Source organism: Zootoca vivipara, chromosome Z1, assembly GCF_965207765.1.
Source record: "Zootoca vivipara chromosome Z1, rZooViv2.hap1.1, whole genome shotgun sequence".
In the NCBI taxonomy this organism is placed as follows: domain Eukaryota; kingdom Metazoa; phylum Chordata; class Lepidosauria; order Squamata; family Lacertidae; genus Zootoca; species Zootoca vivipara.
The window spans coordinates 30,408,000-30,424,363 of record NC_142583.1 but is presented as its reverse complement, the minus strand read 5'-3'; the positions used below and the strand labels follow the sequence as shown (position 1 = coordinate 30,424,363).

Genomic DNA, 16,364 nt, shown 5'->3' with positions numbered 1-16,364 from the left:
ACAAACACACACACAGAGAGACGCACGGGGGAGAGAGAGAGAGACGCGCGCGCGCACACACACACACAGAGACAGACGCACAGGGAGAGAAAGAAAGAGGTGCGCACACACAGAGAGAGAGAGAGACGGACGCACAGGGAGAGAAAGAAAGAGACGCGCACGCACACACACACACAGAGACGCACTGGGGAGAGAGAGAGAGACACGCGCGCGCACACACACACACACACACACACAGAGAGAGACGCACGGGGAGAGAAAGAAAGAGACGCGCACAAACACACACACACAGAGAGAGACGCACGGGGGAGAGAGAGAGAGACGCGCGCACACACACAGAGAGAGAGACGGACGCACAGGGAGAGAAAGAAAGAGACGCGCGCACACACAGAGAGCGTGCGGCTGCAGCGCTGACAAAGCACGAAGCAGCGCTGCACTTAGGGGAAGATGGCCAGGGAGGGGGGCTGCGGGGTCAAGGCAACGCGTGAAAGGGAGGGATGGCGAGGAAGAAGTGGGGAGTGAACTGATCGGGGCTTTAACATGCCCGCACGCGCAAAAGGGAGGCTCGGAATGTGGAGATCGGTTTTGGCTGCTTATCTTAAAGTGCGCAAGCAACGAGCCTCTCTCTCTTTCCTCCTGCCGCTCGTGCCCTTGGTGCTCCGTGCTGCGCTGCTTCACGCTTTGTCAGCGCTGCAGCCGCCACCGCTTCCGGGCACCGACCCAACCCCGCAGGCTTCCTCCTCCTGCCGCGGCCGGCATTGCAGGAGCTGGGTCCTTCTGGCTGGTGCTCCGTGCGGCACTGCTGCACGCTTTATTGGCACTACAGCAGCCACCGCCGCTTCCGGGCACTAACCCGACCCGGCAGGCTTCCTCCTCCTGTCGCGGCCGGCATGCTGGGTCCTGCTAGCTGGTGCGGAAGTATGGCTTATTTTCGGGGTATGTCTTATAGCTCTCAAATGGTTAAAAACCCTGCCATGGCTTACTTTCTGACTACGTATTAAAAAAGGGGAAACACGGTAGATAGATAGATAGATAGATAGATAGATAGATAGATAGATAGATAGATAGATATAGATAGATAGATAGATAGATAGATAGATAGATAGATAGATAGATAAATACAGTAGTTAAATAAAGTAATAAAATAAATTAGGGGACAAAATTCCCTTTTACAGCTAGGGTACAAAAGGTACCTCTTACTGTTTTATTTTAAGTGCCATGATTCAAAATTTAGGATTGAAAATTATGAGATAAGCAATGGAAAAACAGAGCTCTTTTAATTGGAAGTTTCTAATGGGGCTCTATTCTACGGATCCCTTAGTTACTCTTTTCATTTGTAAAACTTCAGACCATTCTCTAAGTTGTTGTTGATACTTCACATTATGTCAGAACCAGAGATACACAGTCACTACAGATTATGAGTGTTCAAACCAGGACAGGAGAAAAACACACAACCAGAAAATTCAATTACTGTTTAAAAATGATGGGCATGCACCCAGCATCCCTGAAAACGCTGCTACAGCCTACCAATCAGTAACTATACAGCAACAACTTCCACACACTACATTGACAAAAGGCAGCCAACCCACACAGGCTGACCTACAGACAGTTTCATCACATTGCCATGCTCGCAATGGGCAGCAGCCATCAAGATCCATTGGGCAAGTCTGTTAAAGCAGGAAAAAATACATTCATGAGGTTGCTTGTTCCAATCCCCCTCCAAATGGAGTAAAGAGGCAACCACAACAAACAAGGGAGATCCACATATGCAAAGCAGAAATAAAAGTTCTCAGAAGACAGGTGGTTCTAATTCTACCTGATTTACTTCCTCTTTTCTTTTAGAGGGTTGTTTATTGAAAAGAAGCTGTTCAGAGTAGGAGTGGCAACATGCAAATGAAGTCACACACAGTCACCCATAGCCAGGGGTTAGCATTAGCATTTTGGCATCCTTGGGCAAACTGCAAGGTGCCTCATAACTATCATAAGGGAACGTGCTTGTTTCTGTCTCAGAGAATATGGTTAAACCTAGCGGTTGCTATCCTTCTAAAGCACTTAAGAATCAGGAAGTAAGAAATAGAGGACTGGGATCAATAGTCTTATTTATTTATAGAGTTGAAAGCTATACTACTCAATATATAAAATAACCATTATATAGCTCCCTGGCACCTGGATCCCTGTAACGTATTTCTAATCAGGTGCCATGACTGGTTTGTTCATGCATATAAATATCCAGGAAAGTACTTTGCCCTTGATTAAGAGCTGTAAACACTTTCTAGCTCTTATCAGATTAGCAAGCATTAAATCAAGCTAACAAAGTTCAATAACTTGACTAAACGGGATTATTTATTCTGTCAATGCAAATTGAAACAGCTCAGAAACAATTAACCACTCACTACAGCCAAACATACATTTTGCATATTACCTATTGGAAAGTGTCAGAAGATAGAAGCTCACATACATCACTCAGCAGCAAATACATGGCAGTGTACAGTATATATAATAAAAGGTTTTATTACTTCTTACAGTTTCTACTCCACTTAACAGCCCAAGGACTTTCTGCGCGACTTTCCTACATGTTCTTCACAAGAATGATTTTCTTCATAAGACAATTCAAGTCATTTTCAAAAAGTGAATACAAAATGTGACTAATATCCATCCTACAAGAAGCAACCTAACATTTAAGAAAATACGCATTGCAACACATTCTTGGAAACATGCTACTTTGAGTAGCAGCAACTAAAGCTGTGTGGCAAACTATGTTTCAAAAACCCAAGCCACCTCCTAACAATTCTATGATCAACTATATATCCAACCGTTTGTATAAAATTGTCTCTAAAAAAAATTAAAAATACCAGTTTCACTTATGCACTCATCCCTACCATGTGCAGATTCCCTGCTATCACAGAGAACTGAACATTCATATTGTCTGGATTTAATTACAGTGCCAATAATAACAACAGAGTTAATCTATTATGGTATATCAATGAACTTTCATTATTTTACAACATAAACCTTACAGGCAATGCACCAAAATGCTGACCAACCTCCATTCAACTCTACCTGATTTTGTATTGTTTAACAAATAACTCTTCCTAGAGAAAGGGTAGGAGGCGAAGAGGAAGAGACAGGCGGACAGAGGAAGAATGTACTTCTCACAACTGTAAGAAATTACTGGCTGGATTCCAGTCACAATATAGATCTATGAATGGGAAAAGACTCCATACAGTTTCTCCATGTCTTCTCATTTCTAAGTAGAAATGATGGTGGGAAATTAAGAAGGAGATAATGAGCAGGCTCACTGCCCCCTTCTTTTTTCCTTCTTGAATGAATGAAAAAATTGGGATGAAGCCAATATTCCATCCATTCAAAAGCACTCTTTCACAGGCAAATTGTGCCCCCTCTTTCCTTTTCAGGCTGTCAAATTAAAATGGGCCCACGCAAGGAAGGCCAGGTGCTCTGCAGAAATAAAATGGGATGTAGCACTGGGGCGGGGGGGGGGGGGGATAAAGGACTCCTCCGAATGACTGCAAGCAGCAACAGCAGCTCCTTTTTCTGCCTCTTCTCCTGACACACCGCAGCAAGCAGCACACAGCTGGTTTTTTCTTTCTTTCTCTGCCAGCCACCTATGCTATGCATTGACTTGTCCAAGGTATCAGTGCTAAAGAGAAGAGGCATGAAAGCAGTTGGGAAAATCCAACAGGAAGGAAGAATAAAGTTCCTCTTGTCCTGGATGGGTAGTCTCTCTGAAGGTGGGCTGCACCCTGTGCAAGGATGGTTGGGCTCCCTGAATGAAGTTACAGGTAGGTAGCCGTGTTGGTCTGATGCAGTCAAAATAAAAATAAAAAATCCTTCCAGTAGCACCTTAGAGACCAACTAAGTTTGTCATAGGTATGAGCTTTCGTGCGCATGCATACTTCTTCAGATACATTCCCTGAATGAAGATACATTCCCTGAATGAAGAAAGAGTGAACAAGGAGGTGCCGATGGGTGGCAGCACTCGGAGCACATCAGATGAAGGACAACAACTAGTTATCTGAGTGCTCTGCCTTATTGGCATCCCAGCCCTTCTGTCCCAGCTCCAACTCCAGCCCACCACCTAAGGGATTTGCTGTACTGTGCCACTGCTGCTGACAATAGCTTCAAAGACCCCTTGAGGTTACTCCACAGCCTTTAAGGGATCCATGGCCCACTGGTTCAGAATCATTGCTTTAGACCACATCCTGTCTCTATAGTACAGTATCTATATAGTCAACTGTCCTCAATATTCTGTACGGTCAAAGGTTCCTACCAGGCAGTTTTGTTTTAATTCATGAACTTGCATATTTCTACATACCTAGGGTGCCTCTCAAGCATGCAGAAGCCATGATCTGATTTTTGGATGGCCTCATTGCGCTTCTTGGTTACTGCGCTTCGCAATTAAAGGGAATAATTCAACATAGCACTTCCTAGTAGATTCTGGGTTTGAAATATTTTGGAAGCCACAGGAGTCTTTCCATCTGAGTATGTATTATTTTCCAAAGGGGCAAAATTCATTATATAGGAATCAAATGTTTCCCCACAATACACCTCAAAGCAGCTTGCAAAAACTGTAGCTTCTAGTAAAAACAAAGGGCAATTCAGATAAAATTACAACATAATGTCAAACAATACTTACACCAAGAGCAGCTTGGTAGGTTGCTTCAGGTGGAAAGGTAAATGAAGGCCCTGTTGTCACTGGGCTACTGGGTGGTGGGGTCACAATTAGCCCCGTAGTACTAATATGAACCTATAAAACATTTTAAAAAGTTAAACTCATGATGGGCCTATCAGCAGATAAAATAACTATTGTTATGAATGGAGCATATGAACCAGTGAGGTTTTCCTAAACAGTTTAAGTCTGGTTTTGGACCACAAACCTTCAAACAAAATAAAATACAGTGGTACCTCTACTTACGAATAACTCTACTTACGAATGTTTCTACTTACGAACGGAGCTCCGTCCGCCATCTTGGATGCGGTTTAGATAGGATTTTTTCTACTTACAAATTTTTAGATAGGGTTGCTTCAACTTACGAATTTTTTCTCCCAATGCATTCCTATGGGATTCGACTTACAATTTTTTTCGACTTACGAATGTGCGTTCAGAACGCATTAAATTCGTAATTAGAGGTGCCACTGTAAAATGAACTACAGTGGTACCTCGGTTTATGAACACAATTGGTTCCGGAAGTCTGTTCATAAACTGAAGCGTTCATAAACTGAAGCGAACTTTCCCATTGAAAGTAATGGAAAGTGGATTAATCCGTTCCAGACGGTCCGCGGAGTAACCGTTCATAAACTGAAGCAAACTTTCCCATTGAAAGTAATGGAAAGTGGATTAATCCGTTCCAGACGGGTCCGTGGAGTACTTAAACTGAAGCGTTCATAAACTGAAACATGGGTGTAATTTGTTCCGGAAGTCTGTTCATAAACTGAAGCGTTCATAAACTGAAGCGAACTTTCCCATTAAAAGTAATGGAAAGTGAATTAATCCGTTCCAGATGGGTCCGCGGCGTTCATAAACCGAAAATTCATAAACTGAGGTGTTCATAAACCGAGGTTCCACTGTACAAGTATTTGTAATAGTGATAGTGTAGGTGGTGGGCCAGTGTATTCAGCCCAAGAATTTTCATTACTTTCAGGGTGTGAGGTGAACCCCCCCCCCCCCGAAGACCGGATTAATATTTGGAATGGGACTTTTCCCACTTCAAATGATGGCTACCTTCAGCAGTCCAGCAACATTCCCTCTGTAATTCAGAATGTCCCATGATAATGACACCACTCCCCCACAACCCCTCTCCAGTCAAGGTAAAACCACACCCTCCCATAAGTTCATATATATCCATCCCAAAATACATGACCATCTTCAGCCAGCCTAGTAACAGATATTTTTACACTCCATTTTGTTCAAGAAATCAAAATGTCATATACAGTGGTACCTCGGGTTAAGAACTTAATTCGTTCTGGAGGTCCATTCTGAACCTGAAACTGTTCTTAACCTGAGGTACCACTTTAGCTAATGGGGCCTCCCGCTGCCACTGTGCCGCTGCCGTGCGATTTCTGTTCTCATCCTGAAGCAAAGTTCTTAACCCGAGGTACTATTTCTGGGTTAGCGGAGTCTGTAACCTGAAGCATCTGTAACCTGAGGTACCACTGTACTTTAGTAGTTCATGCAAAGTATTTAAAAAATAATTTGTTCCATGCATGTTTTTAAACAAAAAGCTATTCATATTGAAATAAACCTTTCAGTTACTTAAAGAGCAATAACAGTTCTCTTCAGCTTATAATATTTTGAGAGTGCATGAAAATTGTCCCTTTATGTATAATTAATGACTCAAAAAGTCAGTCACAATTATCTTCCACTTATTTTGACAACCTTTTAAATTGTTCATCTAAAAAAGCTATGATATGCTTTGTATTCTGCTGCCAGAAAATTACCTGAGAAGGTGCACTGCAGGAAAGGCCTGTAAGTTCACTGATGCGGGCTGCAGCAGTAGGGTTGCTAGAGCTGATGAGGACAGGAGGACTGATTTCCATTGAATGACGATTCTGAGAAGCCTGCGAAGCCTTGTTGGACATGGTAAGAGAGGTAAAGGAGTGGCGTTTTTTGGTGTTCTTCTTGGTATCCGGGTGCTTTTGAACTGAATTGCTGTGGGATGCACCAGATGTGCCTTCCCCAGAGTCTCCTGCTGAACCCGAGGGCTTGTCCAGTTCTATCAGTTGCTTTGCTGTTGTGTTAAACTGCAAAACAATGACACACTGAATTTAAAAATGAATAATCAGTTGTGCTTGCACATGAAGAAAGCTGATGTTTCAAATGGAAAATGGCTTTTGTAAAGACATTTTTTTCAAGAAAGGAAAAACACAAAGCTGTTTGTTGGGGCACCTCAGCAACTGACAATATGAAAGGGGGGCAGAGATGAAGAAAAAATATACATTTGGCTGTCATTTCAAAAACAAGTTCCCATAGGAACACATTAATTGAATTTCAATGCATTCCTATGGAAAACCGCGATTCGCTAGACGAATTGTTCGTAAAACGAAATTTGTTTGCCCTGCAATTGCACCCATGGATTCTGTGACAAGTTCAGCTCACAATAAAAGGGTGTATCTGTTACATAGCTGAATTTATCAGAACTCTAGTTTCTCCCTACATTTCAAAGCACAGAAAATAGTGAGGCTGGCCACCAAGATTATCTAGGAAGTCACAAGTTTTTTCCAAGTATGTATTACATTTTCTACCATTATTATATTGTATATTAAAATATTTTTATGGTTCTCTCACCTCAACATATGAAATAGGAAATATTCCTATTTTGTCAGCTAACATTCCTTCAGCCCAGTTTTCATCTACTCGGCGAATCACAGTCAGAATGTCATCCTACATTAAAAAGAAATACGCAATTAAGCAACTAATTTCTTTTAAGAACACATGCATTTCCTAATCAAGAATAGTACTGTTTCTCAAACTTGGGTCCCCAGCTGTTGTTGGAATACAACCATCATCATCCGTGACCACTGGTCCTACCAGCAAGGGAGGATGGGAGTTGTAGTCCAGCTACAGCTGGGGACCCAAGTTTTGAGAATTAATTAAAATAGAAGCAACCAACAACACCATTATTCTCATGGCTCCTTCCCAGGGCAACCCATTGGAGTTCTATAAAAGTTAAAGCCAAGCTCTTCAATTTATATATAAATTAAAATGCATTTAATAATTTGATATACTTAGCTTGGAGGGGGGTGGGATCAGACTGAGGAAAGAAAGACTGAAATTAACTTCATCCAGTTCTAAACAGTCTTAAAGAGAGCCAATTTAGTATTACATACAATGTGTTAAGATTTGAACAGGGTAGATAAGTTCAAATCATTAGTATACCGTGGGGCTTACTAGGTGACATTGAGCTCATCACTATCTCTTAGCAGGCTACCTCACAGTGCTGTTTTGAGAGAAAAATGGTGGCAGGGAGGGAGTGAAACCATATATACAACCCTGAATTCTTTGAGAGAAAGAGCTAGTGGCAGGGGAAATCTAACTACATTCCATTATGAATTACTGTACAGTATAGTTAAAATAAAAGTTAAAACATTGTCCTTAGAGGAAATTAAGGTATTAATTCTCAAAATTTAAAAACCCAAACCAAAAAAAGCTTCCAATAATAAGGGAACAAGTAAATATCTGTAGGTAGGAAAGGAAAGAATTAGAAAAATAGTAAGTACAAACTCTGTCACTAAGGACTCAGTTACACAGCTGCAAATAAAACGTTTTAAATGTGTTGTAAAGTGCAATATACAAATGTGACACTAGATGGCGACAGTGAGCTATGCAAAATTCAATGTATTTTTCAAAACATTTTTTAAAAAGCATTTTCACAGCGTTTTTTAATGTGTGTAGATTCCACCTAACTTTCTACATGTATATGTTTCGATGTTCTTACAACACTCAGTAATATAATAATTGTGTTTTACCTTTGAGAAGGGTAAACAATCCTTGTCTGCTTCCTTGTCTTTAACTTCAAAGTCATAAAGTGCTTTGCACTGAGGTGGAGGTTGAGGTAAAGGTTTAATAATCTGGACAAAATTGGTCGGGAAAAATCCATGGACACCATTAACTTCTCCATGATACCAATTTTCATCAACTTGCCGACGTAATATGATAATGTCTCCTTTGCTGAATTTAAGATCTCCAGGCTCTTTCCCCTCATAGTTATATAATGCTTTGGCACAAGGTAACTGAGGTACACCCTACAGAAGGGGGGGGGGAACACATTTTATAGTCACAGAATGTAAAAGAAGAGTAAACACAAAACAATCCATTGCATTAGAAAATAAGCCATCCAACCAAACTGTCACTGACTTTTCATATGACTTTCATTCGCATATCAGATATCTGAAAAGTTTTCAAGTTTTAAACTAAGGCTGTGTATGTGTTGTTGAACTAGAAATTTAAAAATGATATTGAAAAATGATAGTATTAACCATAAGGAAGGATAATATATGAAATTGCCAGGGATGCTAACTACCTTCTTTAAAAAGAAGACTTGCCGCCATTCATAAATGAGACCATGATCCAGACAACGATCACAGAAAAAGTGGCAAGTCTGTGTTTTGTCAATTCTTCCTTCCTCTTGAGCCACCTTTCATGCTGCTTCATAGAGTCCCCTAGCCCTTTAAACAGTATTTTTGACATCATAAGTGGCTGCGATGGAAAATCACCCACAGTTGCCTTTCCCAGCCCCTTTTCACTGCAGTGTGTCACAAGAGTAGACTTCTGTTCAGTGGGCACTCCTGCCATTGAGAACAAACTCAGGATCATAGCCATGGAACATTCCTACTTTTTGCTGATTAAAAATATATGCATTTTACAAGGAACTTTGAAAATGGTATCTAGAATTCATGATGTCCTGTGAAATTCATGTCAGTATAATACAAATAAGGATGAAGCCATTTTTTAATTTGCCAGTAAAATTCCCTCTATGCCCTTGTATGATTCCTGTCTCTTCACAATGATTAGATTCCCCTTCTACAGAAAGTCTGGGAAACTGAGCACTTGTTATGTGGGAACTGGGAGATAGGGATAATTTTCTGCAAACCACAATTTCCCCTGTATCACACTACTCTAATCAAAATTTAAACACTATCTCAAATTTCTAGGAATACTCTTTTTGCATTCTCTGCAGACATGACTTTTATCCATCTCTCATTCATATGGCTTTCTGCAAACCACAATTTGTCTACAATAAAAGAGTTCTTTCTAGAAAAATAAGAGGACTGCAGACTTGTTTTGTGCTCTGTGACTGGAAAAAATTAGGTTCTCTCTCCAAATATACATCTCCAAAAAAATTACTTGCAAACTGTTCTTCAGTACTACATTCCAGTGTTTTGTTGAGATAAAACAGCAATAAAAGACTGAAAGGACTTTGTGAATTATTACCTATTATATAGTCTCCACTCACTCACTCACTCACTCACACTTTGATATTTCATCCCATTCTTCCAGCTCTTCCTGTGATAACTCCTGCCTACGGTAGTTCTCACTGAAGCAGTACTTTCATACAAACTGCATCACTTCATATTGCATGTTTAAATGCTGGATCAGGCCACTGGCCCATGCAGTGCAACATCCTGTTCTCACAATGGCCAACCAGATGCCAATGGAAGTCAGAAAACAGGACCTGAGCTGAACAGCACCCTCCCCACCTGCAATTCCCAGCAACTAGCATGCAGAAGCATACATCTTCCAATAGTGGAGGTAGAAAGTAGCCATCACGGCTGGTAGTCATTGCTTGTGCAGGGCTGTTTTTGTATGGAAGAATGCAATTCCATCAACTGCAGGTGGTAAAATGAAAATGAAAACACCCATTGTTATAGGTCTGGATGATAAAGGTACAATTGGAACAATTGCACCAAGGCTCATGCCAGGTCTCGAGGCCCACTTCTGACACTGATCTCAACCCTTTAGTGACAAAATATCTGCAGGAAGAGTCCTTGCTCCATACACACCCTGTCTGTCAATGATGAAAAATCTCTTAGTAAGTTACAAGTCTCACAAATCATGTTTAATATGAGAACATAAATACAAATTTGATTACAGTTCTGATAGTGCTGAAATCCTGTTTCAGTGACTGCACTACACTGATTTACCTTATTAATGACTGACTGGTAATAGTATTAGAACAAATCAATCACACAAAGCAATTATAATCAAACATTTGAACAGATGGTTACTGTATTTCCCCCCTTTACATTTCCAGTTAAAATATAGCTAATATGAATGCAGTAATCTTTAAAAGTGACACACATTAAATACAATTGATTCTACAGTGTAATTTTCAGTAGAACTAAGCTTCACCCCAGCCACAAATAACAAGAAGAAAAGGCTAAATTATACAGAAGTGAAATAAAGGAAATACTTCTTCATTCTAGTACATGTAAGCTAAAACCAGAGCAATTGGTTTGGATTATTCTTTTGGGTGCAATATATTCAGAGGCCACCAGGACACTGTCTTCACATGGTTCTCAGATTCTCTGTGTGAAAGCAAGATCACAGCTGGGGATCTTTGGCCTTTTGAACCAGCTTCGTAAATCCTTGACACACACACACACACACACACACACACACACACACACATATTACTCAGCAGCTTTTAGTTACTTTACAGGTCCTTGAATATTTGCTGAGTTAGTGTTTACATTTCATTCTGTCTCTGTTTCATTTGACTAGCCATGAAAGGATGGCTAAAGGTATTGTAGAGCAGTGAGAGGGATGCACCAATATGTAGCTATAGTTTTACCCCATGAGTTTTTTCTAAGGAAAAGCAATTTAATACGTGATATTATCCAAACTATACGTACACATCTATGTAAACAGGACTGCTTTGACTGAGTTTTATTTTTGAAGTAAATTCCAATGCAGCTCTTTTGCTGAAAAAGCCACAAACTATCACCAACAATTTATCCCCAGATCAGTCTACCACTTAAGAGTTCCACCAAGACCAAGAGGTCTGGGGTGGGGGAAAAGGAAACAAGTACTTCAGTGTTTATAGCAGCAGCATGTTCTCCACTTTCCTTTGATGTTCTTTAAACTCTTACTGTGCACATCACCCTTGCTACCAAAAGTGCCTCTAATAATTTTAATATCTGTACCATGTGTGCATAACACCACACTTCAGGTTTTCAGTGAAATTATCTGTTGTTATTCCATATCTCATTTTATTGCTTCAAGGAGAAGCAATTGCAGATAGTATTTCTGTTTATGTATTATATGTAAGAATGTGATTACTCTACAGCTTGTCAGCATCTCAAAACTCTAGTAAATTTCCCACCCTACATCTTTTATGCTCCTTTTCTATGCTTTTCTCTTCACTTTTTAGATCTTGGCTCCTCTCTTTGCATGGTAAAGTAGAGAGCTCATTAAAATGCCCCTGTTTATTGTGTTTGGACCAATGGTCTGAGCCAGTATAAAGGCAGCCTTATATATTTGATGTGCAATCTATAATGCATTTTAAATTATTTAGAAATTCAGTTATTTGACATGTGCTGGTACTTAATGGGGGCTGGTACTTTCAAAGTGTGGGTACTGCAAGTCCTCCCCTCTCATAACAAATTTATTCAATTTCACCCATGCAAAGCTCCCCCTAACTGCTCCACTTAACCAAGCCCCTCCATATGAGCCAGGATCCAAATGGACAGAGACTGTATACTTCTGAATATCAGATGCTGAAATCATAGAATCATAGAATTGGAAGAGACCACAAGGGCCATCCAGTCCAACCCCCTGCCAAGCAGGAAACACCATCAAAGCATTCTTGACATATGCCTGTCAAGCCTCTGCTTAAAGACCTCCAAAGAAGGAGACACACTCCTTGGTAGCAAACAATCTGGCTCTGTTGCCCTCACACTAGACTATATTAGGTGAAGACTTGCACAAGGCCACAGAAATGCAGGATGAGCCCAAAACCCAACATGGCATATCCCTCAGCCATAACTCTCCAAAATATGACTCAATAGACAGAACACCCCACCCACTCCACTTTCTTTTGGCCAAAATAAAGTTCCATTTCCCAACCTATGTGGCTTACTTCTGATGCATGCTAAGGATTATGGCCTATAGCTCTGATCTTCAAAAATATTTAAAAGGTCAGTAGGATTAGGTGTAGGAAAAACAGCTACCAGTTAGTTTTCACCAATACTGTACAGTCAATAAAATACAATTACAATGTCCTTTCATTTTATTGTACTTTTACAGAACCAAAAAATGTGCTAATTTGAACTACCCCTTCCTTATATGCACATGTAATAATCCACATGCATACTGCAGCTGGAAAGCTGCATTCATTATTTGCTTTTATTTGAATTTCCATGCTGCATGGAACACAGTCCCCGAAATAAAGCTCTCTTTAAAGCTTGGTTATGAAATTATTCTTGAAAACACCTGGTTGGCCTCTTAAAGCAACTATTTTAAACTAACTAGTCTATTATTAAATAGAGCACAAAAGGATGAATAATCACGGCAGAAAATGGCAATAATGCATGCATGTGCCTTATGCAGAGCATAGGTTAGAGGTGTTTTCATTATGAGTAGATTTACCAAAATGTAAAACTATCACACACAATATATTTTAACAACTGTGGCTAACCAATGCAACGGTAAACACACAAATCTGTTATGCCAACGTGTTATCATGTCATGCTGGCACAAGGAGTTTTGGCTTATGTCCACCACAGCCAACTCATAATGGAACACTGTGGTAAATGCATGGTAAGTTCTCTATCTAGCAGAGTTGAAGACATCCAAAACATAGATTCAAAATGTTTGGAGACCAGCATGGGAATTCCTAATCCTTCAAACCATTTTTTTTATATGGAAGCAGAGGGTTGCACCCATCTCTAATAAAAATGTAATAAATAGTAATAAATAAATATATAAGAAAAATGGTAAAATTTATCCCTTGTGCTTTCTTTTAACACAAATGTTATGTTTCATACTATATCTGCTGGCCCAACTTTTACAGTTTTTATCAGCAAAAACTTACAAAGCATCCTTAGTGTGTCCTGCTAAAAAGAACAGATGGAAATATCTGGTTTAAAACCAACAACAAAAAGTACACAATGCTCATCTGCTGAAACCTAGAATCTTTTATATTTTAAAAGCGAACAATGTCTCTGGATTGTATCCACCTATCGTATTTACTCGAATGTAATATGCACATTTTTTGGCCAAATTATGTCATGAAAATTAGGGTGTACATTAGATTTGATGGCGCATTAGATACTTTTTTTTGTTTCTAAGTTTTGAAAAATCATCCATCGTAATAAATATTGAGGTGTGCATTCAATTTGATGGCACATTAGATTTGAGTAAATATGGTAGCAGAATAAATCCAATGGCCCTACTAAACATCTTCCAAGATAATAATGCCCACACACTATAAAGAGCTCAAAACCCACCTACTCTCAGCAGCCAGAAACATCATAGACAGACACTGGAGAGACCTGTCAGGAGCAAACACGGCCCAATGGTATCAAACTATATGGGAAACAGTCTTATTACAAAAAATTAACCAATAGACTGAAACTGACACAGGGACAAATAGAAGACGACACCTTCACTCAAGTATGGCTCCCCTTTATCACATCACAGCCCAACAAGACAACAAGAACCTACCAACAGCATTTGAATCAATATGGCTGACCTGACCCAACAACCCCCCCCCCCGAACAAACCTCACTGCAACCAACAAGATAACCAACCACACCCTGGGCCCCCCAACCTCTCACTAAAATTTATGTGTATGTGTATACGTATGTATGCATGCATACATACATATATGTATGTGTGTATATATATACATATACATTTAAATGAATGGGAACCCACTCAAGTGACACTGGCATAACTCCTCACAAACACTAAATATTACCACCCCAATCCCCTCTCCCCCTTCTCTCTCCCACTCTTCTTCCTCCCCCACCTTATTCTGTATAATGTTTCACATCAAATGTAAAAAAGGACTATACGACATGAAAAAAGACAATGCACATTTTTTGTGAACCCTGAAAATCTTTAATATTTTTTTTTAAAAAAAAATAAACAAGATATGGTACCTCATCCCCACACTCCACTGAAGAGCAGGGCAAGATGTACAAGACCCCAATTTATTGAGTAGCCAAAAGAGACTTCATCCTGAATACAAAGCTGCAATTTATAAGCTCTTAGCCCTCTTTCGATTTGATTTTATCATTTTTACTCCATGGTCTTAAACTGGAGACTATATTGTTTAGGACTATAAATACCAGCCAGCAATGTTAACTTACATTTTTATCCCTTGCTCTCCAGGAGCCAATGAAAATAATACCTCAGCAATTGACCTTGAAGCACTGCTGGAACCACATAAAAGAGTAAAATGCCTAATAGGGAGTCATACTTTATACTTGCTAAGGTAAGAGTTTATAGTGTCAAGGCCAATGTGGGACATGTGTAGCAATAGCTTGTCAAGATTGTATTAAAATTTAAAATCACTCTCATTTGATGCCCAGGAATTCATAGATTAGCATGTTTGACCATGATTACTTTTTAACACAATGATTCAGTATCAAAATTGAAAGGAAACATTCCTAGATACTGGAAGCCATATACTGTAGGAACATACATATGAAATAATCCCACTAAAAATTCACTAGGAATGCAGCATATTTAGGTAGGAAAATATTTGTTGTGCAGGTCAAAGGTAAGGCCCTCACAACCACAATAGAGAAAGGCTGAACAGATGAAAGCAATGAAAAGAATGGGTAATTAACTTCCTCTATTGGAATAACAATTCTAAGATCAAAGCAAAAGGAGAACTAAGAGCATGTAAACTACATACAACATTGCGTCCAGCTTTGTTCTTGGATATTATATATTCAGAATGAAGTTTGTTTGGTTATTGGACAAAAGAACTAACTGGTATAATAAGTAAAAAATTAAAAAATAGTCCACTAGCACCTTAGAGACCAGCTAGTCTTAAAATCCCACAGTCAAGTTCACTTCAGTCTGAAACTACTAGCAGGATAAAAGTAGTGAAATAAAAGTATTACACCCTTCTTATGTAGTTAATCAAGCTTTGATCCTATGATAGTCTTGTTGGGTATTATGGACCAGGAAGAAATACCATGGACTAGACTGCCCTTCTAACAGTGGCACAATTCCAAACTGCAGGAAAATGAGGGGGGGAAATAAAAGTCCTCCTACTATCCAAGAATAGAATTTTAAGATTTGGGAAACATTGTCTATGGTTAAGCTCTCAACTCAATTAAAGGCTGCAAGATGACATCATAGCTACAACATTAAACCTAATATTCTTGTTTTCCCTCATCTCATTGACTCCTGCTTTAATATTTTGCCTGATTAAGAGTTCCAGATTGCAGTATTTTGTAACACTTTGGTTCATTCAAATAAGCAAATCACCCAACTGTGGATTATGGAGGGTTTTTTTGTTTTTTTTACGGGCACAAACAACTACCTTTGCTTTTTTGTTTTGAAGTAAAAAATAACCCAGATTCTCTTCATAAGTATTTTACTGCAATCCTATATACACTTACCCAGGAGTAAGTATCACTTTACTCAGAAATATGCATAGGGCATCTTTTAAAATACGTATTTGTTACCAAATTATTTTATGCATGTATTCAAGCAAACCTTGTTTTGCATTTTCCTTGATGTTTTTGTTAATTCATAAACTTTGCTATTCCCAAGAGTTGTGTTACTCAGTCAAAATGTAAACAAAAAATATCTAAAACTTTAAGAGCTAATTAAATTTCCACTGTAAATGATGCAAAGGAAAAGGCAGCCAGAAGTTCCTTAGCCT

General features: G+C 39.4%; 1 protein-coding gene across 2 annotated transcripts in view; it reads right to left on the bottom strand.

The window, feature by feature from the left end:
• SH3RF1 (SH3 domain containing ring finger 1) overlaps positions 1 to 16,364 on the bottom strand; it is a 54,880-nt gene that overhangs the window by 16,910 nt on the left and 21,606 nt on the right. For both annotated transcript variants that reach the window (XM_035112204.3, XM_035112205.3), the window contains exons 3-6: positions 8,485 to 8,760; positions 7,304 to 7,399; positions 6,457 to 6,759; positions 4,655 to 4,765 (exon numbers count right to left, since the gene is read on the bottom strand). In XM_035112204.3, coding sequence (XP_034968095.3) covers positions 4,655 to 4,765; positions 6,457 to 6,759; positions 7,304 to 7,399; positions 8,485 to 8,760 — 786 coding nt within the window. The remainder of the gene's footprint in view (positions 1 to 4,654; positions 4,766 to 6,456; positions 6,760 to 7,303; positions 7,400 to 8,484; positions 8,761 to 16,364) is intronic.